The sequence below is a fragment of the Salmo salar genome, chromosome 09 (genome assembly GCF_965601325.2).
Source record: "Salmo salar chromosome 09, fSalSal1, whole genome shotgun sequence".
NCBI lineage: Eukaryota > Metazoa > Chordata > Actinopteri > Salmoniformes > Salmonidae > Salmo > Salmo salar.
Genome location: NC_138299.1, coordinates 63,442,745 through 63,470,307, shown reverse-complemented (window position 1 = coordinate 63,470,307; position 27,563 = coordinate 63,442,745). Strand labels below are relative to the sequence as shown.

Here is a 27,563-nt window from a genome sequence, read left to right as displayed (position 1 = left end):
GAGTGCCATCTGAAACTATGCAGTGCGCCTAGTCTGACTTTTGACGATAGTTCGGCAACCTCTGCCGCAAGGTTATTTTAGTAAACAAAAACAAAAATAAAAACGACATTTGGAAAAACAATTTAGTATACGCTGAAAAGGAAAATCCTAGCAGTTTAGAGAGTTGCGCCAGTAACCAAAAGGTCGCTGGTTTTAATCCCTGAGCTGACTAGGTGAAAAGTCTGTCAAGATGCCCTTGAGAAAGGCACTTAACCCTAATTGCTCCTCTAAGTCACTCTGGATGAGAGTGTCTACTAAATGACAACAATTTTAATATAGTAAACTGAAATTGTCACGCCCTGACCTGTCCTTGTGATTGTCTCCACCCCCTCCAGGTGTCGCTTATTTTCCCCAGTGTATTTATCCCTGCGTTTCCTGTCTCTCTGTGCCAGTTCATCTTTAGTTTCAAGTCAACCAGCATTTTTCCCATTCCCCTGCTTTTTCTAGTCCTCCCGGTTTTGACCCTTGCCTGTTTCTGGACTTTGTACCCAATTGCCTGACCTTTCTGCCTGCCTCGACCACAAGCCTGTCTGCCACTCTGTACCTCTTGGACTCTGATCTGGTTTTGACCTTTTTGCCTGTCCATGACCATTCTCTTGCCTACCCCTTTGTATTAATAAACATTGTAAGACTCCAACCATCTGCCTCTTGTGTCTGCGTTTGGGTCTCACCTCGTGCCTTGACAGAAAAAAAAACATCTGTAAAACTATACTGGAACTATAATCTTTGACTGCAAAATAAATCAAATAAAAACCATGTTAAATTATGTTTAGTTTCTTCTAAACTGCAATGGAGTTTTTTTCTCATGGAGTTCGAGCTTCTGAATCTGGCGGTAAATGCTGCCAGTATATGCCGATATTTCAAATAGACCTAGCTTGGGCATCACCATCAGTAGCCAAGAGGGAAGAAATCCGAGGGTGAGCAAGGTGCGTGACTGGGCTAAGCTTGTGCAGCTTGAGAAGTTGCTGGAGATGTTAGCAAAACTTTTTTTTTTATATATTTTTTTTATATCACATTTATTTAACCAGGTAAGCTAGTTGAGAACAAGTTCTCATTTACAACTGCGACCTGGCCAAGATAAAGCAAAGCAGTGCGACACAAACAACAACACAGAGTTACACATGGAATAAACAAGCGTACAGTCAATAACACAATAGGGGGAAAAGAAAGTCTATATACAGTGTGTGCAAATGGCGTGAGGAGGTAAGGCAATAAATAGGCCATAGTAGCGAAGTAATTACAATTGAGCAAATTAACACTGGAGTGATAGATGAGCAGATGATGTGCAAGTAGAAATACTGGTGTGCAAAAGAGCAGAAAAGTAAATAAAAACAAAATGTGGATGAGTTAGGTAGATTGGGTGGGCTATTTACAGATGGGCTATGTACAGCTGCAGCGATTGGTTAGCTGCTCAGATAGCTGATGTTTAAAGTTAGTGAGGGAAATATAAGTCTCCAGCTTCAGTGATGGCCACTGATGAGGGAAGTCTTTTGTACTTCAGCAAATCAGAGAGTACAACTGTGGAGCAGCAGGACTCCAGCAAGATGCCAGCACGTTGAATCCAGCAAGCATCTCAAACACAGTTCTTCAGAAATATAGATTTCCTCACTTCGAAGATTGTGTCTGAGGTCACTGTCCATACGGGGGTCAACCTGGCAGGACATGAAGTGTCCCGAGTGAGCTGCGGAAATACCTGGTAGAGTCACCTCTCCAGTTCTGGCAGGCAAGGATGGCTGTTTATCCAAAGCTGTGCCTTGTGGAACTGGATCTGGTTTTTGCCCGTGCATCCCAAGTGTTGTGGTGAGAATATTCAGCATGCCATCAGGTTTGAGAAATCGAACGACCACCTCTCTGTAACCTATTTGAAGGGGTTAGTCAATGATATATGTTTAATATTACATAAACAATACATGTCAAATGTGCCATGAGTTAATTTGTTATTTTTTCCTCCTTCCTTTCTGTCAGATAAAGGTAAAGGTACTTGATTATTCTTAAACTACCAAAGTTAAAAAAGCATCGGATTGGTGTAAACATAGTCAAGAGAGTTTCCTTCCACCATATTTCTTGCACCAGTGTAGGCGCTTATCCTTTAAATCCAAGTCATATTAGAATCCATGGAGTTGTATGGAGTCCTCTAGTGACTAAAAGCCTGTGATACTGTAGCATGGACAGCGCCATTGAGGACTTAGCCAACTGAGCTGGACTTCCATCTTCATTGGCTGATCCCTCCTGATGACCCGGTTGGCATGACCTAATTACCTGTTTGGATACGTAACAGCCGGGTCGTCAGGTGGGGTCATCAGGATTATTTTTCAAGATGGAGATGGCCTCAATGGCACTACCCATGCTCTCACTGACGCCATCATGATACAGAGATGTTACGTCTATCCAAGTCTATCGTCCTCTCACATTACCTGAAGTATTACTGCCCTCTAGTGGCAAGAAGTAACATCTCCCCCCCAAAATATATAGGCTGTCAACAAATAAATGGCTTCCAACCTCCCACAAATAGGCTACTTTCTTTCCGTAACACTAAAACTAAAACTTTAGCTAAATTATATAACAAAATAAAATGTTTTATCAAACTGAAACTAAATTAAAAAAACTAGTAAATCAAGTCTGAAAACTAACCGAAACTAAACTGAATTTCTAATAAAAATCTAGAAATAAAAACAAATATTAAATCACAAAACTATAACAACCTTGCTCTGCCTCGCTTTTGGCCCAGTGCGGGTGAAGTGCACCTCTGTTCATGCAACGCGCCAGAGCAGTTCTTCCACTGTCAGGAGAAATGGTAATGCATACAGTGAGGGAAAAAAGTATTTGATCCCCTGCTGATTTTGTACGTTTGCCCACTGACAAAGAAATGATCAGTCTATAATTTTAATGGTAGGTTTATTTGAACAGTGAGAGACAGAATAACAACAACAAAAAATCCAGAAAAACACATGTCAAAAATGTTATAAATTGATTTGCATTTTAATGAGGGAAATAAGTATTTGACCCCTCTGCAAAACATGACTTAGTACTTGGTGGCAAAACCCTTGTTGGCAATCAGAGGTCAGACGTTTCTTGTAGTTGGCCACCAGGTTTACACACATCTCAGGAGGGATTTTGTCCCACTCCTCTTTGTAGATCCTCTCCAAGTCATTAAGGTTTCGAGGCTGACGTTTGGCAACTCGAACCTTCAGCTCCCTCCACAGATTTTCTATGGGATTAAGGTCTGGAGACTGGCTAGGCCACTCCAGGACCTTAATGTGCTTCTTCTTGAGCCACTCCTTTATTGCCTTGGCCGTGTGTTTTGGGTCATTGTCATGCTGGAATACCCATCCACGACCCATTTTCAATGTCCTGGATGAGGGAAGGAGGTTCTCACCGAAGATTTGACGGTACATGGCCCTGTCCATCGTCCCTTTGATGCGGTGAAGTTGTCCTGTCCCCTAAGGAGAAAAACACCCCCAAAGCATAATGTTTCCACTTCCATGTTTGACGGTGGGGATGGTGTTCTTGGGGTCATAGGCAGCATTCCTCCTCCTCCAAACATGGCGAGTTGAGTTGATGCCATAGAGCTCCATTTTGGTCTCATCTGAACAAAACACTTTCACCCAGTTGTCCTCTGAATCATTCAGATGTTCATTGGCAAACTTCAGACGGGCATGTATATGTGCTTTCTTGAGCAGGGGGACCTTGCGGGCGCTGCAGGATTTCAGTCCTTCACGGCGTAGTGTGTTACCAATTGTTTTCTTGGTGACTATGGTCCCAGCTGCCTTGAGATCATTGACAAGATCCTTCTATGTAGTTCTGGGCTGATTCCTCACCGTTCTCATGATCATTGCAACTCCATGAGGTGAGATCTTGTATGGAGCACCAGGCCGAGGGAGATTGACAGTTCTTTTGTGTTTCTTCCATTTGCGAATAATCGACACCTGTCACCTTCTCACCAAGCTGCTTGGCGATGGTCTTGTAGCTCATTCCAGCCTTGTGTAGGTCTACAATCTTGTCCCTGACATCCTTGGAGAGCTCTTTGGTCTTGGCCATGGTGGAGAGTTTGGAATCTGATTGATGGATTGCTTCTGTGGACAGGTGTCTTTTATACAGGTAACAAACTGAGATTAGGAGAACTCCCTTTAAGAGTGTGCTCCTAATCTCAGCTCGTTACCTGTATAAAAGACACCTGGGAGCCAGAAATCTTTCTGATTGAGAGGGGGTCAAATACTTATTTCCCTCATTAAAATGCAAATCAATTTATAAATTTTTTTACATGCATTTTTCTGGATTTTTTGTTGTTATTCTGTCTCTCACTGTTCAAATAAACCTACCATTAAAATGATTGACTGATAATTTCTTTGTCAGTGGGCAAACGCACAAAATCAGCAGGGGATCAAATACTTTTTTCCCCTCACTGTATTAATATGCATGCCTCTCCCTAATATCAATATGCCTTCTCCATTACTGTCCTAGTTAGTGATTGTCTTATTTCACTGTAGAGCCTCTAGCCCTGCTCAATATGTCTTAACTAACCATTTAGTTCCACCTTCCACATATATGGTGACATCACCTGGTTTAAACATCTCTAGAGACAATATCCCTTTCATCATTACTCAATGCCTAGGTTTGCCTCCAATGTATTCACATCCTACCATACCTTTGACTGTACATTATGCCTTGAATCTATTCTATCGTGCCCAGAAACCTGCTCCTTTTACTCTCTGTTCCGAACGTACTAGACGACCAGTTCTTATAGCCTTTAGCCGTACCCTTATCCTACACCTCCTCTGTTCCTCTGGTGATGTAGAGGTTAATCCAGGCCCTGCAGTGCCTAGCTCCACTCCTACTCCCCAGGTGCTCTCATTTGTGGACTTCTGTAACAGTAAAAGCCTTGGTTTCATGCATGTTAACATTAGAAGCCTCCTTCCTAAGTTTGTTTTATTCACTGCTTTAGCACACTCTGCCAACCTGGATGTCCTAGCCGTGTCTGAATCCTGGTTTAGGAAGACCACCAAAAACCCTGAAATTTCCATCCCTAACTATAACGTTTTCCGACAAGATAGAACGGCCAAAGTGTTGCAATCTACTGCAGAGATAGCCTGCAGAGTTCTGTCTTACTATCCAGGCCTGTACCCAAACAATTTGAGCTTCTACTTTTAAAAATCCACCTTTCCAGAAACAAGTCTCTCACCGTTGCCGCTTGCTATAGACCACCCTCTGCCCCCAGCTGTGCCCTGGACACCATATGTGAATTGATTGCCCCCATCTATCTTCAGAGCTCGTGCAGCTAGATGACCTAAACTGGGACATGCTTAACACCCCGGCCATCCTACAATCTAAGCTTGATACCCTCAATCTCACACAAATGATCAGTGAACCCACCAGGTACAACCCCAAATCTGTAAACACGGGGACTCTCATAGATATCATCCTAACTAGCTTTCCCTCCAAATACACCTCTGCTGTTTTCAACCAAGATCTCAGCGATCACTACCTCATTGCCTGCCTCCGTAATGGGTCTGCTGTCAAACGACCACCCCTCATCACTGTCAAACGCTCCCTAAAACACTTCAGCAAGCAGGCCTTTCTAATCGACCTGGCCCGGGTATCCTTGAAGGATATTGACCTCATCCCGTCAGTAGAGGATGCCTGGTTATTCTTTAAAAGTACCTTCTTCACCATCTTAAATAAGCATGCCCCATTCAAAAAATGTAGAACAAGGAACAGATATAGCTCTTGGTTCTCTCCAGACCTGACTGCCCTTCACCAACACAAAAACATCCTGTGGCGTTCTGCATTAGCATCGAATAGCCCCCGTGATATGCAACTTTTCAGGGAAGTTAGGAACCAATATACACAGGCAGTTAGAAAGCTAAGGCTAGCATTTTCAAGCAGAAATTTGCATCCTGTAGCACAAACTCAAAAAAGTTCTGGGACACTGTAAAGTCCATGGAGAATAAGAACACCTCCTCCCAGCTGCCCACTGCACTGAGGCTAGGAAACACTGTCACCACCGATAAATCCACTATAATTGAGATTTTCAATAAGCATTTTTCTATGGCTGGCCATGCTTTCCACCTGGCTACCCCTACCCCAATCAACAGCCCTCCACCACCCACAGCAACTCACCCAAGCCTCCCCCATTTCTCCTTCACCCAAATCCAGATAGCTGATGTTCTGAAAGAGCTGCAAAATCTGGACCCTACTAAATCAGATGGGCTAGACAATCTGGACCCTCACTTTCTAAAATCATCTGCCGAAATTGTTGCAACCCCTATTACTAGCCTGTTCAACCTCTCTTTCGTATCGTCTGAGATTCCCAAAGATTGGAAATCTGACGCGGTCATCCCCCTCTTTAAAGGGGGAGACACTCTAGACCCAAACTGCTACAGATCTATATCTATCCTAAATCAAATCAAAGTGTATTTGTCACGTACGCCGAATACAATTGGTGTAGACCTTACAGTGAAATGCTTACTTACAGGCTCTAACCAATAGTGCAAAAAAGGTGTTAGGTGAACAATAGGTAAGTAAAGAAATAAAACAACAGTAAAATGACAGGCTATATACAGTAGCGAGGCTATAAAAGTAGCGAGGCTACATACAGACACCGGTTAGTCAGGCTGATTGAGGTAGTATGTACATGTAGATATAGTTAAAGTGACTGCATATATGATAAAAAGAGAGTAGCAGCAGCGTAAAAAGAGGGGTTGGGGGGGGGGGGGCACACAATGCAAATAGTCCGGGTAGCCATTTGATTACCTGTTCAGGAGTCTTATGGCTTGGGGGTAAAAACTGTTGAGAAGCCTTTTTGTCCTAGACTTGGCACTCCGGTACCGCTTGCCATGCGTTAGTAGAGAGAACAGTCTATGACTAGGGTGGATGGGGTCTTTGACAATTTTTAGGGCCTTCGTCTGACACCGCCTGATGAAGAGGTCCTGGATGGCAGGCAGCTTAGCCCCAGTGATGTACTGGGCCGTACGGACTACTCTCTGTAGTACCTTGCGGTCAGAGGCCGAGCAATTTGCCGTACCAGGCAGTGATGCAACCAGTCAGGATGCTCACGGTGTTGCAGCTGTAGAACCTTTTGAGGATCTCAGGACCCATGCCAAATCTTTTTAGTTTCCTGAGGCGGAATAGGCTTTGTCGTGCCCTCTTCACGACTGTCTTGGTGTGTTTGGACCATTCTAGGTTTTGTTTCTGTGGACACTGAGGAACTTGAAGCTCTCAACCTGCTCCACTACAGCCCCGTCAATGAGAATGGGGGCGTGCTCGGTCCTCCTTTCCTGTAGTCCACAATCATCTCCTTAGTCTTGGTTACGTTGAGGGATAGGTTGTTATTCTGGCACCACACAGCAAGGTCTCTGACCTCCTCCCATAGGCTGTCTCGTCATTGTCGGTGATCAGGCCTACCACTGTTTTGTCGTCTGCAAACTTAATGATGGTGTTGGAGTCGTGTCTGGCCATGCAGTCGTGGATGAACAGGGAGTACAGGAGGGGACTGAGCACGCACCCCTGTGGAGCTCCAGTGTTGAGGATCAGCGTGGCAGATGTGTTGCTACCTACACTCACTACCTGGGGTGGCCCGTCAGGAAGTCCAGGATCCATTTGCAGAGGGAGGTGTTTAGTCCCAGGACCCTTAGCTTAGTGATGAGCTTTGAGGGTACTATGGTGTACCCTGCCATTCTAAGGTCATTGAAAGCCAAGTTAACAAACAGATTACCAACCATTTCGAATCCCACCATACCTTCTCTGCTATGCAATCTGGTTTCAGAGCTGGTCATGGGTGCACCTCAGCCACGCTCAAAGTCCTAAACGATATCATAACCACCATCGATAAGAGACATTACTGTGCAGCCGTATTCATCGACCTGGCCAAGGCTTTTGACTCTGCCAATCACCACATTCTTATCGGCAGACTCAACAGCCTTGGTTTCTCAAATGATTGCCTCGCCTGTTTCACCAACTACTTCTCTGATAGTGTTCAGTGTGTCAAATCGGAGGGCCTGTTGTCCGAAGCTCTGGCTGTCTCTATGATGGTGCCACAGGGTTCAATTCTCGGGCCGACTCTCTTCTCTGTATACATCAATGATGTCGCTCTTGCTGCTGGTGATTCTCTGATCCACCTCTACGCAGACGACACTATTCTGTATACCTCTGGCCCTTCTTTGGACACTGTGTTAACTAACCTCCAGACGAGATTCAATGCCATACAACTCTCCTTCCGTGGCCTCCAACTGCTCTTAAATGCAAATAAAACTAAATGCATGCTCTTCAACCGATCGCTGCCCGCATCTGCCCGCCCGTCCAGCATCACTACTCTGGACGGTTCTGACTTGAATATGTGGACAACTACAAATACCTAGGTGTCTGGTTAGACTGTAAACTCTCCATCCAGACTCACATTAAGCATCTCCAATCCAAAATGAAACCTAGAATCAGCTTTCTATTTCGCAACAAAGCATCCTTCACTCATGCTGCCAAACATATCCTCGTAAAACTGACCATCCTACCCATCCTCGACTTCGACGATGTCATTTACAAAATAGCCTCCAACACTCTACTCAACAAATTGAATGCAGTCTATCACAGTGCCATCCGTTTTGTTACCAAAGCCACATATACTACCCACCACTGCGACCTGTACGCTCTCATTGGCTGGCCCTCGCTTCATACTCATCGCCAAACCCACTGGTTCCAGGTCATCTACAAGTCTCTGCTTGGTAAAGCCCCGCCTTATCTCAGCTCACTGGTCACCATAGCAGCACCCACCCATAGCACGTGCTCCAGCAGGTATATCTCACTGGTCACCCCCAAAGCCAATTCCTCCTTTGGCCGCCTTTCCTTCCAGTTCTCTGCTGCCAATGACTGGAACCAACTGCAAAAATCACTGAAGCTGGAGACTCATATCTCCCTCACTAACTTTAAGCACCAGCTGTCAGAGCAGCTCACAGATCACTGCACCTGTACATAGCCCATCTGTTAATAGCTCATCCAACTACCTCATCCCCATAGTATATTTATTTATTTATCTTGCTCTTTTGCACTCCAGTATCTCTACTTGCACATTCATCTTCTGCACATCTACCATTCCAGTGTTTAATTGCTATATTGTAATTACTTCGCCAACATGGCCTATTTATTGCCTTACCTCCCTTATCCTACCTCATTTGCACATACTGAATATAGACTTTTTCTACTGTATTATTGACTGTATGTTTGCTTATTCCATGTCTAACTCTGTGTTGTTGTATGTGTCGAACTGCTGTGCTTTATCTTGGCCAGGTCGCAGTTGCAAATGAGAACTTGTTCTCAACTAGCCTACCTGGTTTCAATGAAGGTAAAATAAAAATAAAGATGTGTTACATGCGTGCAAATAAAAGTTGCTTCGCTACCACACCCACAACGGAAGAACAATCATGGCCTTGGATTCGGAGATGGAAGACTTTTGTTAGTTGGGTGAGATGATAGCGCTGCGTTTGAACTATTAACATAGCACCTTTCATTATATGAGCTTCATAGAGATATCTGAAACACAGTTCCTAATAAGGCTACACGGTATTCATCACAGCATAGGCTATCCAATAATTTCAGATATTACAGAAAGGCTACTTACCAAGCTTTCTCGTGATTCCTTAGTAAAAGGGACTTATGAAATCTGAAGACACGTTACATTAACCGACACATTAAACCAATCATTTTCACTGCAATAAATGTGTGGTTTCTTTAACACAAGAGGGCGTTGTTATGTCTGAATTCATCCCCAAACCAACTAGGAAGTCTGCAGTGTTGAGAGCCAGCCTGCACTTAATTTCTATTCAGTTATGACTCACCATAAATTCGGAGTCTGAACTGTGCGTAACATAACCATGCAAAATTCAGATGATGAAACATAGGCATAGTCACTGCATCGATTTGTTCACTCAATACGTCATAGGGGGACAGAAAAAGGAAGAAATCTTCCCGCCTCAGAGACAATTGATCTTGCATTTAAATGCTTGGTCACAGAGTTTCTAAACCCAGAGGCGCAACATCGTAAGACTTCCGGTAACGCTTGCTCAACCGACCAAGCAGACCAGGCCGAGAAAATGAGAGAAGTGATCAATTATTCCTTATTTTCTCAAAATCTAAACGTACAACCGAGCCAATGTCTTAACCTGTTGGGGCTAGGGGGTAGCCTTAATCCCCCAGTTGGGATTGCTAGCAAGGCGAGAAATTCAAAACATCAAAAATCTAATAATTTCAATTTCTCAAACAATCAACTATTTTACACCATTTAAAAGATAAACATCTCCTTAATCTAACCACATTGTTCGATTTTCAAAGAGGCTTTACGGCGAAAGCATAAAGTTAGATTACGTTAGGACAGTACATAGCCAAAAAAGTACAAACATCCATTTTCAATTCAAGGACAGGCGTCACCAAAAGCAGAAAACCAGCTAAAATTATGCACTAACCTTTGACAATCTTCCTCAGATGACACTCCTAGGACATTATGTTATACAATACATGCATTTTTGTTCCATCAAGTTCATATTTATATCCAAAAACAGCATTTTACAGTGGCAGAATTTTTTTTCTCCCTCAAATGCTTCCGGTAAATCAGGTTACAATTTACAAAAGTACTATTCGAAAACATTGGTAAATTATAATATTGTCATTCAAAGAATTATAGATTAACATCTCGTAAATGCTACCGCATTTCCAGATTTCAAAATAACTTTACTTGGAAATCACACTTTGCAATAAACGGGGTCCTATGCTAAGAACATGCTAAGAACAATAGGCTAGGATATACAGGTTAGCACCATCTAATATCAAAAATACTATTGTTAATAATCCCTTACCTTTGATTATCTCCATCAGAAGGCACTTCCATGAATCCCAGGTCCACAACAAATGTGGTTTCTTTTGACAAAGTTCATAATTTATGTCCAAATAACTCCAAATTGTTCCATGTTGTTAGGCGTTCAGTAGGCTCCTCAAAAGTAGGGCGGGGGGGGAAGTCACGACGAAAAGTTTAAAAAAAAAATCTATTTACGTTTGTTCAAACATGTCAAACGTTGTTTAGCATCAATCTTTAGGGCAATTTTTAACGTGAAACATCAGTAATATTTCAACCCGACCTCTCCTGTGTCTCCTATGTCTTGAAAACCGTTTTTGATAAATGTCTCCCCTCACATGCATGCGCAGGTGCGCGCAATAATGAAGTGACGACATCCCAGTGACGTCAACTTCTCTTCGTTGTCATCCGGTCTCTGTTCATCATAGACGCTTCAAACAACTTTATAAAGATCGTTGACATCTAGTGGAAGCCGTAGGAAGTGCGAAATGAATCCTTTGTCACTGTGTGATCTATTAGCAATGACTCGAATATAGTACAGCCACAAAATTCTCATTTCCTGGTTGTATTTTTCTCAGGTTTTTGCCTGCCATATGAGTTTTGTTATACTTACAGACACCATTCAAACAGTTTTAGAAAATTCAGAGTGTTTTCTATCCAAATCTGTTAATAATAAGCATATCCTAGCTTCTGAGTTGGTGTAGGAGGCAGTTAAAAATGATCACATATTTTTTTCAAAATTCTCAATACTGCCCCCTAGCCCCAACAGGTAATTGAAAGTGACAAACTGACCCGTTTTCATTTTCGTCAAAAACAACTTTATATCGAAGAAGTGCCTTTAATTTGAGGGCCTGCACATGCGCAGTTTGGCGCAAGATGACCGTTACATTTGATGATGTGCTTCTGCGCATGAGCTTAGCTAGCCATGATACCGCCTACAGGTGTGATTTGGCATTTCTATTGGAAAAGTAGTTTATGTCTATCTTCAAACTGTACTGTTGTTTGGTAAATGAAGGTCAGCGGACCTCTTGGGTCATGTCAAAAGACCGGTAGTGACTCATTATAATAACTTCCTATCCTACCAAACGAGATGCATCTTTAATAGTGGAGCAACCTCGCAATACCGGTCATTTCTAATCAAAATAGATATAGATCAAAATCAATATATTCTAAATAGAATACTTCTTATGTCAAATTGACGTCAAAAGTTGAAATGTTTTGCATTTTAGCTAACCCTAACCTTAACCCTTTTCCTAACCTTAACCTAATTCTCCTACCCTGCTGTGTAAATTTGCCTAATCTGCTACAAAAAGTAGATTTTGAGATAAAATGTATCTAATCTACTCAAAACCTGCAGTACCTGGCAATGGTGTCACCCTCGACCGGGCCCGATGGGGGCCGTGTTAATTTGGGCAAGCAACGGAAACAGATTTTGAAACTTTTGCAACAGAAAACTAAAAGTCCATGTAGTTTCTTCTTGGTTCAGTCCGTTTTCTTCCATTTGATGCCAAATTAACACAATCCAGGAAACCTCCCCATGCTGAGAACAGAATGGAGACTGTTTGGTAGAGGAGAGGAAAGAGAGGGTTCATTTGCAGATATGTCACCATAATTGGTATTTCAATCTTGCGGGAGCCACAGGGGGACTGAAGACTGCTCCTCGCCAAAATCTCATCTGTTTTTGCTCTCCCCAGAGAGTTCCCTGACCTTCTCGCTCGTAAGTATGTATTGTCACCTGCTCTTTCCAATTTAGATCAGTCTGGCTGCTAAGAGTTAAGCTATGGAAAGTAAATTGAAATGGTTCACTTTTCATTGAAAAGACCTCAGTGTTTTAAAGGCAGAGATAGTCTCCTGACGATTGTGCCATACAGCTGCTACGTTTTAAATGCTAGGTCCTTCAGAGCACATTGAAAAGAGATGTCCCTGCTAGATAAGTAGAGCACAGTATACAAAACAATATATTTAATTTAAATCTATCCAGGATAATCCACCCCGTAACAATTGCCACCACTTTCAAGGGAGTCCTGGGAAATATATATGTAAATCAAATCAAATCAAATGTTATTGGTCACATACACATATTTAGCAAATGTTATTGCGGGTGTAGCGAAATGCTTGTGCTCCTAGCTCCAACAGTGCAGCAATATCCAACAATTCACAACAATACACACAAATCTAAAAGTAAAATAATGGAATTAAGAAATATAAATATTAGGACGAGCAATGTCGGAGTGGCATTGACTAAAATACAGTAGAATAGAATACAGTATATACATATGAAATGATTAAAGCAGTATATAAACATTATTAAAGTGACTAGTATCCCATTATTAAAGTGACCAGTGATTCAATGTCTATGTACATAAGGCAGAAGCCTCTAAGGTGCAGGGTTGAGTAACCGGGTGGTAGCCGGCTAGTGATGGCTATTTAACAGTCTGATGGCCTTGAGATAGAAGCTGTTTTTCAGTCTCTCGGTCCCAGCTTTGTTGCACAGACTGGAATATGTTCTGGGATTCTTCCGATGGCATTGAGGAGTACACCACATCAGTCACTGGCTTCATCAATAAGTGCATCGATGACATCGTCCCCACAGTGACCGTACGTACATACCCCAACCAGAAGCCATGGATTACAGGCAACATTGAGCTAAAGGGTAGAGCTGCCGCTTTCAAGGAGCGGGACTCTAACCCAGAAGCTTATAAGAAATCCCACTATGCCCTCCGACGAACCATCAAACAGGTGAAGCATCAATACAGGACTAAGATCAAATCGTACTACACCGGCTCCGACACTCGTCAGATGTGGCAGGGCTTGCAAACTATTACATACCACTAAGGGAAGCACAGCGATGAGCTGCCCAGTGACACAAGTCTACTGGACGAGCTAAACTACTTCTATGCTCGCTTCAAGGCAAGTAACACTGAAGCATGCATGAGAGCATCAGCTGTTCCGGACGATTGTGTGATCACGCTCTCCATAGCCAATGTGAGTAAGACCTTTAAACAGGTCAACATTCACAAGGCTGCAGGGCCAGACGGATTACCAGGACTTGTACTCCGAGCATGCGCTGACCAACTGGCAAGTGTCTTCACTGACATTTTCAACCTGTCCCTGTCTAAGTCTGTAATACCAACATGTTTCAAGCAGACCACCATAGTCCCTGTGCCCAAAAACACTAAAGTAACCTGCCTAAATGACTACCGACCCGTAGCACTTACGTCTGTAGCCATGAAGTGCTTTGAAAGGCTGGTTATGGCTCACATCAACACCATTATCCCAGAAACTCTAGACCCACTGCAATTTGCATACCACCCCAACAGATCCACAGATGACGCAATCTTTATTACACTCCACACTGCCCTTTCCCACCTGGACAAAAGGAACACCTATGTGTGAATGTTATTCACTGACTACAGCTCAGTGTTCAACACCATAGTGCCCTCAAAGCTCATCACTAAGCTAAGGACCCTGGGACTAAACACCTCCCTCTGCAACTGGATCCTGGACTTCCTGAAGGGCCGCCCCCAGGTTGTAAGGGTAGGCAACAACACATCAGGGGTGCGTGCACAGTCCCCTCCTGTACTCCCTGTTCACCCATGACTGCACGGCCAGGCACGACTCCAACACCATCATTAAGTTTGCCGATGACACAACAGTGGTAGGCCTGATCACCGACAACAATGAAACAACCTATAGGGAGGAGGTCAGAGACCTGGCCGTGTGGTGCCAGGTCTCTGACCTGGCAACCTATCCCTCAACAAGATCAAGACAAAAGAGATGATCATGGACTACAGGAAAAGGAGGACCGAGCACACCCCCATTCTCATTGACTGGGGCTGTAGTGGAGCAGGTTGAGAGCTTCAAGTTCCTTGGTGTCCACATCACCTGCAAACTATCATCGTCAGAACACACGAAGACAGTCGTGAAGAGGGCACGACAAAGCCTATTCTCCCTCAGGAGACTGAAAAGATTTGGCATGGGTTCACAGATGCTCAAAAATTTCTACAGCTGCACCATCGAGAGCATCCTGATTGGTTGTATCACTGCCTGGTATGGCAACTGCTCGGCCTCTGACCGCAAGGCACTACAGAGGGTAGTGTGTACGGCCCAGTACATCACTAGGGCTAAGCTTCCTGCCATCCAGGACCTCTATACCGGTCGGTGTAAGAGGAAAGTCCTAAAAAATTGTAAAAGACTCTAGCCACCCTAGTCATAGACTGTTCTTTTGGCTACAGCATGGCAAGCGATACCAGAGCACCAAGTCTTGGTCCAAAAGGCTTCTTAACAGCTTCTACCCCCAAGCCATGAGACTCTTGAACTAATCAAATGGCTACCCAGACTGTTTTATGCTGCTACTTCTCTCTGGTTATTATCTATGCATAGTCACTTTAACACTACCTACATGTTCTGTGGCAGACCAGGGGGTTGGCTCAAAACGTTTACACAGATCAGACACGGACAGAGTAGGATTAGCTCAGTTTCAAAGGTGTTTATTAAAATAATAGTAAAAAAAAAAAAGAATAGGTCTCCCCCAAGAGACCCTGTCCGGGATATCGTCTTCTGCTCCCCGGGTCGTGCTGTATCCTGTGGGGATCAATACTGAACTCCCTCCTGTTACCTCTGGTACAGTCCCCAACTATGCGGGAGTCCTTTCCTCCCCCAGTCTTTCCCTAGTGTGCTGCCCTTCTGGCAGCTTTATGGGACTTGTACAGCTGGTGAGCAATCAGCCCCAATTAGTCCTTGCCGGAGATCCCGTTGAGACCTGGCACGTCCAGCAGATGGAGCCATCGCCTCGTGATGTATATTCCGTCTGTCACCAGGCCTCGACGAGTACAGGCCTCTGACCTGCTGTACGCCACATTAAATAATACCTCAATTACCTCGACTAACCTGTGTCCCCGCACATTGACTCTGTACCGGTACCCCCTGTATAAATCCTGTTAGGGCTAGGGGGCAGTATTGACACGGCTGGATAAAAAACGTACCCGATTTAATCTGGTTACCACTCCTACCCAGTAACTAGAATATGCATATACTTATTACATATGGATAGAAAACACCCTAAAGTTTCTAAAACTGTTTGAATGGTGTCTGTGAGTATAACAGAACTCAAATGGCAGGTCAAAACCTGAGAGATTCCTTTACAGGAAGTGGCCTGTCTGACCATTTCTTGAACTTCTTTTCCATCTCTATCTTTTACTAAGGATCTCTGCTCTAACGTGACACTTCCTACGTCGTCCATAGGCGCTCAGAGCCCGGGAAAAAACAGAATGTCGTCATCCCAGCCCCAGGCTGAAACACATTATCGCCTTTCTCAAGTGGCCGATCAAGGGACACTGGGCTTAGGCGCATGACCCGACCGCCCCCGCCTTTGTGATTTTTTCCTCTGTTTGCCGAAAAGGAGATTCCCTGTCGGAATATTATCGCTTTTCTACGAGAAAAATGGCGTAAAAATTGATTTTAAACAGCGGTTGACATGCTTCGAAGTACGGTAATGGAATATTTAGATTTTTTTTGTCACGAATTGCGCCATGCGCGCGACCCTTCTTTACCATTTCGGATAGTGTCTGGAACGCACGAACAAAATACCGCTATTCGGATATAACGATGGATTATTTTGGACCAAACCAACATTTGTTATTGAAGTAGCAGTCCTGGGAGTGCATTCTGACGAAGACAACAAAAGGTAATCAAACTTTTATAATAGTAAATATGATTATGGTGAGTGCTAAACTTGCCGGGTGTCTAAATAGCTAGCCCGTGATGCCTGGGCTATGTACTTACAATATTGCAAAATGTGCTTTCACCAAAAAGCTATTTTAAAATCGGACATATCGAGTGCATAGAGGAGGTCTGTATCTATAATTCTTAAAATAATTGTTATGCTTTTTGTGAACGTTTATCGTGAGTAATTTAGTAAAATGTTAGCGAATTCCCCGGAAGTTTGCGGGGGGGTATGCTAGTTCTGAACGTCACATGCTAATGTAAAAAGCTGGTTTTTGATATAAATATGAACTTGATTGAACAAAACATGCATGTATTGTATAACATAATGTCCTAGGGTTGTCATCTGATGAAGATCATCAAAGGTGAGTGCTGCATTTAGCTGTCTTCTGGGTTTTGGTGACATTATATGCTGGCTTGAAAAATGGGTGTGATTATTTCTGGCTTGGTACTCTGCTGACATAATCTAATGTTTTGCTTTCGTTGTAAAGCCTTTTTGAAATCGGACAGTGTGGTTAGATTAACGAGAGTCTTATCTTTAAATGGCTGTAAAATAGTCATATGTTTGAGAAATTGAAGTAATAGGATTTTTAAGGTTTTGAAAATCGCGCCACAGGCTTAAAGTGGCTGTTACGTAGGTGAGACGAATTTGTCCCGCCTAGCCCAGAGAGGATAAAGCATTGCTACTGTTATTTTACTGCTGCTCTTTAACTATTTGGTATTTTAATTTTTGAATACATTTTTTACTTAACACTTATTTTTCCATTAACTGAATTTCTGGTTAAGGGCTTGTAAGTAAGCATTTCACTGTAAGGTCTACACATGCTGTATTCGGTGCATGTGACAAATACAATTTGATAGCGGGGTGAACAGGCTGTGGCTTGGGTGGTTGATGTACTTGATGATCTTTTTGGTCTTCCTGTGACATCGGGTCCTGTAGGTGTCTCGGAGGGCAGGCAGTGTGCCCCTGGTGATGCGTTGGGCAGACCGCACCACCCTCTGGAGAGCCCTGTGGTTGCAGCTGCCGTACCAGGCGGTATTTGGTATTTTATTAGGATCCCCATTAGCTGTTGCAAAAGCAGCAGCTACTCTTCCTGGGGTCCACACAAAACATGATGCATAATACGGAATGACATAATACAGGACATCATTAGACAAGGACAGCTCAAGGACAGAACTACATACATTTTTTAAAAGGAACACGTGGCCTAAATATCAATGCATACACACAAACTATCTAGGTCAAATAGGGGAGAGGCGTTGTGCCGCGAAGTTGCTTTATCTGTTTTTTGAAACAAGGTTTGCTGTTTATTTGAGCAATATGAGATGGAAGGAAGTTCCATGCAATAAGGGCTCTTCATAATACTGTACGTTTTCTTGAATTTTTTCTGGATTTGGGGACTATGAAAAGTCTGGTGGGATAAGTGTGTGTGTCAGAGCTGTATGTAAGTTGACTATGCAAACAATTTGGGATTTTCAACACATTAATGTTTCTTATAAAAAGAAGAAGTAACGCAGTCAGTCTCTCCTCAACTCTTAGCCAAGAGAGACTGGCATGCATAGTATTAATATTAGCCCTCTGATTACAATTAAGAGCAAAACGTGTCGTTCTGTTCTGGGCCAGCTGCAGCTTAACTAGGTCTTTCCTTGCAGCTCTGGAACACACGACTGGACAATAATCAAGATTAGACAAAACTAGAGCCTGCAGAACTTGCTTTTTGGAGTGTGGTGTCAAAAAACCAGAGCATCTCTTTATTACGGCTAGACCTCTCCCCATCTTTGCAACCACTGAATCTATATGTTTTGACCATGACAGTTTACAATCTAAGGTAACGCCAAGTAATTTAGTCTCCTCAACTTGTTCAACAGCCACATCATTCATTACCAGATTCAGCTGAGGCCTAGCACTTAAGGAATGATTTGTACCAAATACAATGCTCTTAGTTTTAGAGATGTTCAGGACCAGTTTATTACTGGCCACCCATTCCAAAACAGACTTCAAGTCTTTGTTAAGAGTTTTAGTGACTTCATTAGCTGTGGTTGCTGATGCATATATAGTTGAATCATCAGCACACATGCTTTGTCTAATGCTAGTGGCAGGTCATAGGTAAAAATAGAAAAGAGTAGAGGGCCTAGAGAGCTGCCCTGCGGTACACCACACTTGATATGTTTGACATTAAAGAAAACCCTTAGAGTTTTATTAGATAGATAGCTCTGAATCCACGATATGGCAATGGCAGAGGTTGAAAAGCCATAGCACTTAAGGTTTTTCAACAACAGGTTATGGTCAATAATATCAAAGGCTGCACTGAAATCTAACAGTACAGCTATCACAATCTTCTTATTATCAATTTCTTTCAACCATCAGTCATTTGTGTCAGTGCAGTACATGTTGAGTGCCCTTCTCTATAAGCATTCTGAAAGTCTGTTGTTCATTTGTTTACAGAGAAATAGCATTGTATTAGGTCAAACACCATTTTTTCCAACAGTTTGCAAAGAGCTGGCAGCAAGCTTATAGGTCTGCTGTTAGAACCAGTAAAGGCCGCGTTACCACTCTTGGGTAGAGGAATTACTTTGGCTTCCCTCCAGGCCTGAGGACAAAGACTTTCCTCAAGGCTCAGATTAAAAATATGACAGATAGGAGTGGCTATAGAGTCAGCTACCATCCTCAGTAGCCTTCCATCTAAGTTGTCAATGCAAGAAGGTTTGTCATTATTGATCGTTAACAATAATTTTCCCACCTCTCCCACACTAACTTTACAAAATTCAAACTTGCACTGCTTTTCTTTCATTATTTGTTATTTTATATATGGATATAATTGCTCACTGTTTGTCGTGGGCATTTCCTGCCTAAGTTTGCCCACTTTGCCAATTAAATAATCATTAAAATAATTGCCAACATCAAATGGTGTTGTGATGAATAAGCCATCTGATTTGATGACAGATGAAGTTGAATTTGTACTCAAAAGTTTTTTTCCATCATTCTTTATACCATTGATCTTGGCTTCATAATAAAGTTTATTCTTCTTTCTGTTAAGTTTAGTCACATCATTTCTCAATTTGCAGTAAGTAAGCCAGTCAAATGTACAGCCAGACGTATTAGCCACTCCTTTTGCCCCATCTCTTTCAACCATACAGTTTTTCAATTCCTCATCAATCCATGGAGCCTTAACAGTTCTAACAGTCAGTTTCTTAACAGGTGCATGTTTATCAATAATTGGAAGAAGCAATTTCATAAATTCATCAAGTGCAGCATCTAGATGCTCCTCATTAATCACATCAGACCAACAAATATTTTATAACATCATCCACATAATAGTCACAGCAAAATCTTTTGTATGATCTGTTGTACACTATTTCAGGCCAGGCTGTTGGAACTTTGGCTTTCCTTGATGTAGCCACTATATTGTGATCACTGCATCCAATAGGTACGGATATACAGCAGCTTTAGAACAAAGTTCTACAGCATTAGTGAAAATGTGATCGCTACACATGGATGATCTTGTTCCTGTAGTGTTCGTAAACACCCTGGTAGGTTGATTAATAACCTGAACCAGATTACAGGCACTGGTTACGATAAGAAGCTTTCTCTTGAGCGGACAGCTTGATGAAAACCAGTTAATATTCAGGTCCCCAAGAAAGTAGACCTCTCTGTTTACATCACGTACGCTACAAGCATTTCACACATATTATTTAGGTACTGACTGTTAGCACTTGGTGGCCTATAGCAACACCCCCCAAAAAAAGGCTTTAGATGTGCCAAGTGAACCTGCAACCAAAACACTTCAATAACACTTGACATAAGATCTTCTCTAAGCATTACAGGGATATGGCTCTGAATATATACAGCAACTCCTCCCCTATCAGCATTTCTGTCTCTTCTATAAATGTTATATCCTTGTATTGATACTGATGTATCATCAAATTAATTATCTAAGTGAGTCTCAGAAATGGCTAATATATGAATGTTATCAAGTTATTTATTTCATGAACCTTATTTCTAAGGCTACATATATTAATATGGGCTATTTTCAGCCCTTTCCTGGGTAGCTTATCACAGATAGACATAATATGGAAAAGAGCAGACAAAGCAAGAGAACAAAAATCTACATTCAGCAGTCCATTAATCAATTGGTGTGTGTGTGCTGCGGGGTTGAGGCTATGAACCCATAGGATTGGCTCTCTCATCCCTTCCAGGCTTCTGGTAGGGTGGGTGGACAATGAGCCTGTCGTAGCGGATGTACGCAATGTCCCCACGTGCTCTGGCAGCTTTCATGGCGGGGACCAGTTCTTTCCTCTTCTGGTGCACAGCTTCAGGATAGTCCTCGTTGAGGAAGATATACATTCCTCTCAAGTTCTTGGCTCTTTCCAGAACAGCTACCTTGTCCTTGAACCTCAGGAACTTGACCACTATCTGCCTGGGCCTATCACCTGGGCCGGTGGTGTGTTTTCCAGTCCTGTGGGCACGCTCCACCTCAATTTTCCTGTGGTCCATCTTCAATTTCTCAAAGACCATTTCCCTCACTTTGTCCTCAGACTCCATCCAGGTCTCATGTGGAGATTCTGCAATTCCTTTCACAACCATGTTGTTTTGCCTTGATTGTCCCTCGAGATAGTCTGATTTATCTGTCATTGTTATCATGGATTCACAGACAGAACTAATGTCCTCTCTCAATGACTTACAGATTGCTGTCATCTTGCAGTTCTCCTGTTTCAACTCATCGAGCTGACCCTGGGAGAACTGCAAACTGTTCTTCAGGTCCTGGACCTCTGGTCAGGTCGTCCATTCTTTTATTAGTAGAATCCACGAGTATTTGGACAAAACACTTGAAGCTATTTTCTTGTTGTTGTAACAACTGCTTATAGGTATCTTTTTGTTTGTTTAAAAGATCCTTCACGTGTGATAGAGAGACACCACTGACACTGTCCTCAACTGTACTCCCGCTGGCTTTGGTCTTTGTCATGGTAGCTAGCAACGTATGTTAGGCTGTTATTCCTCGCAGTTCCAGACAGGGCAGGTCACAGGGAAAATTGAAAACAACAAACAGCAGGAATCTAGACAGCCACAAACACGGGACAATCCGCGGTCCCAGCCACAATGACTAACCGCATCGCGGGCTGCATACAGGCCAACAGGATGCTCTCAATTGTCCATCAGTTTGTGAGGGTTTTAGGGGTCAAGCCAAATTTCTTCAGCATCTTGAGGATGAAGAGGTGCTGTTGCGCCTTCTTCACCACACTGTCTGTGTGGGTGGACCATTTCAGATCATCAGTGATGTGTACGCTGAGGAACTTGATTGGGGCGTGCTCCCTCTGCTTTTTCCTGAAGTCCACGATCAGCTTCTTCATTTTGTTGACATTCAGGGAGAGGTTATTTTCCAGGCACCACTTTGCCAGGTCCCTCACCTCCTCCCTGTAGGCTGTCTCGTCATTGTTGCTAATCAGCCTACTTTGGTCATGTCGTCTGCAAACTTGATGATTGAGTTGGAGGCATGTGTGGCCACACAGTCATGGGTGAACAGGGAGTACAGGAGGGGGCTGAGAACGCACCCTTGTGGGGTCCCTGTGTTGAGGATCAGTGAAGTGGAGGTGATGTTTCCTACCTTCACCACCTGGAAGCGGCCCGTCAGGAAGTACAGAACCCAGTAGCACAGGGCGGGGTTCAGACCCAGGACCCCAAGCTTGAGGATGAGCTTGTAGGGTACTATGGTGTTGAAGACTGTGCTCTAGTCAATGAACAGCATTCTTACATAGGTATTCCTCTTGTCCAGGTGGGATAGGGCAGTATGCAGTGCAATGGCAATTGCATCATCTGTGGATCTATTGGGGCGGTAAGCAAATTGAAGTGAGTCTAGGGTGTCAGGTAAGGTAGAGGTTATATGATCCTTAACCTCTTAGGGCTAGGGGACAGTATTTACACGGCCGGATAAAAAACGTACCCGATTTAATCTGGTTACTACTCCTACCCAGTAACTAGAATATGCATATACTTATTAGATATGGATAGAAAACACCCTAAAGTTTCTAAAACTGTTTGAATGGTGTCTGTGAGTATAACAGAACTCATATGGCAGGCAAAAACCTGAGAGATTCCTTTACAGGAAATGGCCTGTCTGACCATTTATTGGCTTTCTTTGACATCTCTTTCCAAAACAAAGGATCTCTGCGGTAACGTGACACTTCCCACGGCTCCCATAGGCTCTCAGAGCCCGGGAAAAAGCTGAATGTCGTCATTCCAGCCCCAGGCTGAAACACATTATCGCCTTTGTCAAGTGGCCGATCAAGGGACAGTGGGCTTAGGCGCGTGCACTGGTCGCCCCCGTCTTTCTTTTTTTCCCTCTATTTACCGAAACGCAGATTCCCGGTCGGAATATTATCGCTTTTTTACGAGAAAAATTGCATAAAAATTGATTTTAAACAGCGGTTGACATGCTTCGAAGTACGGTAATGGAATATTTAGAATTTTTTTGTCACGAAATGCGCCATGCTCATAACCCTGATTTACCATTTCGGATAGTTTCTTGAACGCACGAACAAAACGCCGCTATTTGGATATAACGATGGATTATTTGGGACCAAACCAACATTTGTTATTGAAGTAGAAGTCCTGGGAGTGCATTCTGACGAAGAACATCAAAGGTAATCAAACTTTTGTAATAGTAAATCTGATTTTGGTGAAGGCTAAACTTGCTGGGTGGCTAAATAGCTAGCCCGTGATGGCTGGGCTATGTACTTAGAATATTGCGAAATGTGCTTTCACCAAAAAGCTATTTTAAAATCGGACATATCGAGTGCATAGAGGAGGTCTGTATCTATAATTCTTAAAATAATTGTTATGCTTTTTGTGAACGTTTATCGTGAGTAATTTAGTAAATTGTTAGTAAATTCCCCGGAAGTTTGCTAGTTCTGAACGTCACATGCTAATGTAAAAAGCAGTTTTTTGATATAAATATGAACTTGATTGAACAAAACATCCATGTATTGTATAACATAATGTCCTAGGGTTGTCATCTGATGAAGATCATCAAAGGTTAGTGCTACATTTAGCTATGGTTTGGGTTTATGTGACATTATATGCTAGCTTGAAAAATGGGTGTTTATTTCTGGCTGGGTACTCTGCTGACATAATCTAATGTTTTGCTTTTTTGTAAAGCCTTTTTGAAATCGGACAGTGTGGTTAGATTAATGAGAGTCTTGTCTTTAAATAGCTGTAAAATAGTCATATGTTTGAGAAATTGAAGTAATAGCATTTCTAAGGTATTTGAAAATCGCGCCACAGGATTCAACTGGCTGTTACGTAGGTGGGACGATTTGGTGCCACCTAGCCCAGAGAGATTAACTAGCCACTCAAAGCACATGCTGACAGAGGTGAGTGCTACGGGGTGATAGTCATTTAGTTCAGTTACCTTTGCTTTCTTGGGTACAGCAACAATGGTGGAAATCTTGAAGCAAGTGGGGACAGCAGACTGGGATAGGGAGAGATCGAATATGTCTGTAAACACTCCACTCCAGCCAGCTCTGAGGATGCGGCTAGGGATGCCGTCTGGGCCGGCAGCCTTGCGAGGGATAACTCGCTTAAATGTCTTACTCACGTCGGCCACGAGGGATGGAGTAGCATTTTCCGCAAATTTGCTTTGTTAAAATCCCCAGCTACAATAAATGCAGCCTCGGGATATGTGGTTTCCAGTTTGCATAAAGTCCAGTGTAGTTCCTTGAGGGCCGTCGTGGTATCGGCTTGAGGCGGAATACACATGGCTGTGACTATAACCAAAGATAATTCTCTTGGGAGGTAATACGGTCAGCATTTGATTGTGAGTTATTCTAGGTCAGGTGAACCAAAAGACCTTCTTCTTCCCAGAGAGATGTTCATTCCTGTCTGCGCGATGTCCTGAGAACCCAGCTGGCTGCATGGACAGGGACAGTATATCCGGAGAGAGCCATGATTCTGTGAAACAGAGTAGGTTACAGTTCCTGATGTCTCTCTGGAAGGAGATCTTCGCCCTGAGCTTGTCTACTTTATTGTCCAGAGACTGAACACTAGAGAGTAATATACTCGGAAGCGGTAGATGGTGTGCCTGCCTCCTGAGTTGGACTAGAAGTCGGCGGTGGCGTCTTGGAGCAGCCTCTGGGATAAGTTCAATTGCCCTGGGGGGTACGAACAAAGGATCCAATTCGGGGAAGTCATATTCCTGGTCGTAGTGCTGGTGAGTTACCACCGCTCTGATATCCAAAAGTTATTTACGTAATAACACCAAAAAACGTTCTGGGCTAATAGTGTAAGAAATAACACACAAAAAAAACAAAATACTGCAAAGTTGCTTAGGAGCTAGAGGCAGAGCTGCCATGTCTGTCGGCGCCATCTTGCATTGTTTGTTTCATATATCTGTTTAATATGGTCTATGGTAAATATATGTAAATATAGGGATTCTAAGGAATTTGTATGTTGAATGTTGATATTTTGAGTGTCTTTTCGAAAACCAAATACTACTGTACGAGTAGTATATCAGAACACATGGTTTCACATGACATCCTGACTTGCTCTATATACCATTGAGGGTCCCCTCATCCTTACAATAATATTGATACCATAACTTTTACTGTATTAAGCCGGACAAAGTTGAATTACTGTTTAAGGAATGCCACCCGCTTCACTTTTCTCCACACCCCCAAAAAAAGTAACAATCAGATGCGTTCTTTTTTGGCCAATATATGTGGCTCTTTGTTTATAATGCACTGTCCGCTCTCCTTTGAGGCTCACCCAATTTGATGCCCAAGAGACCAAACAGCCTCAAATCACTCGCTCAGATCATGTTCGAGCCTCGGATTGGACAGTGAAACACACGCTTGCACCTGCAGGCGAAGTGCAGATGTTTCATTTCTCTCTCATGCCGTCATGGCTGAAGCCAGCGCATATTCCTACTATTTATGTGTCCAGGTTAAATGTAGGACGTCCCTCATTATAAACAAACAGTCAGTTAAATTCATGGTTATTGCATCATTTTCAGATCTAGTAGAAGCGATTAATAGACGAAATAACAAAGTAATTTAACCAATTGACTGGCCAGAGATCAAGGCATTCATCAGCAAAGACGCAGTGCAAGCTGATAGTACTTTGGACAACCAAATTGAAGTCAAAATGATTGATGAAATCGAAGTGTGCCAGCTGTATGGTGATTTGCGATTCATAACTTACATTTTACCGGTACTACCAGTTGTAGTAGGCCAACCGATAACAGCCCGACGGAATGTGTTTGAAGTGATGATGCACCGCCGAGAACAGCTAGCATGTCGAGCAAAGTACATCGCCAGTGGCATGCACACACTTCGTGCAGATCAGCAGGTGGGGGCTTTTCGTGGCAGCCAGACGAGACAATTGCAGGAGGATGCGGTGAACAAAGTTACGGGGCTCGAATTTAGTCACGCTTGCTCCATATAGATTGATGCTTCTAATTGTGCATGTTATAAATTACATTTTCTTTTGGATGATGATGAAATGTTATACTCTAAGGCTGAATTTATGTATATCTTTCCAATGCGATATTAATTTGGCAGATCTAACTTGATTGAACCTCTTTCTAAAAGGCCTAGTCTATGAGAGGCCTAATCATATTTGTATGAATATTTTGTTAACGCCAAGGCTATAGAGATGCATTCAGGTAACGAACTCATTATTGTGGATCAACATTTTAATTTGATTACAATTATTTATTGTCAATCATTCTTTAATTTGTTAAGCAATACAATTAAGTAGATTAATGAACTGATAATACGTTCATACATAACTTTTTTTTCAAAATTGTTTGAATATGATAGGATGTATAATATAATGCAATATTCTATGTGAATAATGTTCATTGATGTTAATTTGTTTATTAATAATAATCCTAAAATCAGTTTAAAATTAAATATTTTGCCTATTGTTCATAGGGCAATGTGATAAAGTACTGTTATTCCTTATCCACCGAATGAATTATTATTTGGGTTTTTTCTGCTTGTCTCACTTTTCTGGGGAGAAAATCCATTAAACAGTGAATCAATTTTGTCTGGCCTAAGTTGGGTAACTAATTAACTGACACAATGAGCAGGGCACCACCAAGGCGATTTGAGTACTGCTTTTTGGAGAAAAGCTACTTTCAGTTTTTAAAAAATCAGAGTCGATTGAAGTGCCTGCGTATCTGCGGTGGAAGGTGGCAGAGCTACAGCGCTGTTTGACAGACTATTTTTCCATTTATGAATGTGTTATTCAATGCATTTCTATGGCCTATAGCAATAAAGCCCCCCCAGAGGTTTAGACCTTTAGCCATCGTTGAACTTTATGCTTTAATCACTGAGGTTTTTCTCCTTTGAAATTTTATGGAATCTTTATGCACCTTGAAACATGGCTCTGATATATCCCCTTGCCTCTGACCACACATTTCCAAGCCCCTCTGGTGCTTGGAAATGCACAGTACCACAAAATGTTAAACAAATAAATCCTGTCTCACCTGTGACCCAGACCATGATGAGTATCTCGGTCCAGCTGAATTCGGTGGTCTTGACCCGGTAGATCTGCATGGGATGGTCAGTGACGGTCACGTTTGGCATGGTGCTAATGCCCTCGAAGCGGTCCGATGCGTTGAACAACAGCAGGCACAGGAAGATGACGAAGGAAGCGGCATGGGCCACAAACTTCATGAAGGGGCTGCGCAGGACATTTCCCAGCTACATAAAATAAAAAGGATCACATTTACACTTCAGTCATTTAGCAGATGCTTTAATTCAGAGTGACTTACAATCAGTGCATTCAACTTACATACAGTAGGTAAAACAACCACATAGCAAGTAATACTTTCAGTGGGGTCAGTGGGATGCAAAGCGAGAATTCAGTCGATAAGAAGTCTATAGAGTAACTATGCTACAACCACTTAACCTTATGGAAATGAGTTTATAGTGAAGTCTGGAGTGTTGCAAACAACATCCCTTAAGATAT

General features: G+C 42.7%; 1 protein-coding gene across 1 annotated transcript in view; it reads right to left on the bottom strand.

Annotated features, from left to right (window-relative positions):
* trpc3 (transient receptor potential cation channel, subfamily C, member 3) overlaps nt 1–27,563 on the bottom strand; it is a 98,796-nt gene that overhangs the window by 39,703 nt on the left and 31,530 nt on the right. Inside the window, exon 5 of the mRNA XM_082955845.1 lies at nt 27,079–27,295. Coding sequence (XP_082811971.1) covers nt 27,079–27,295 — 217 coding nt within the window. The remainder of the gene's footprint in view (nt 1–27,078; nt 27,296–27,563) is intronic.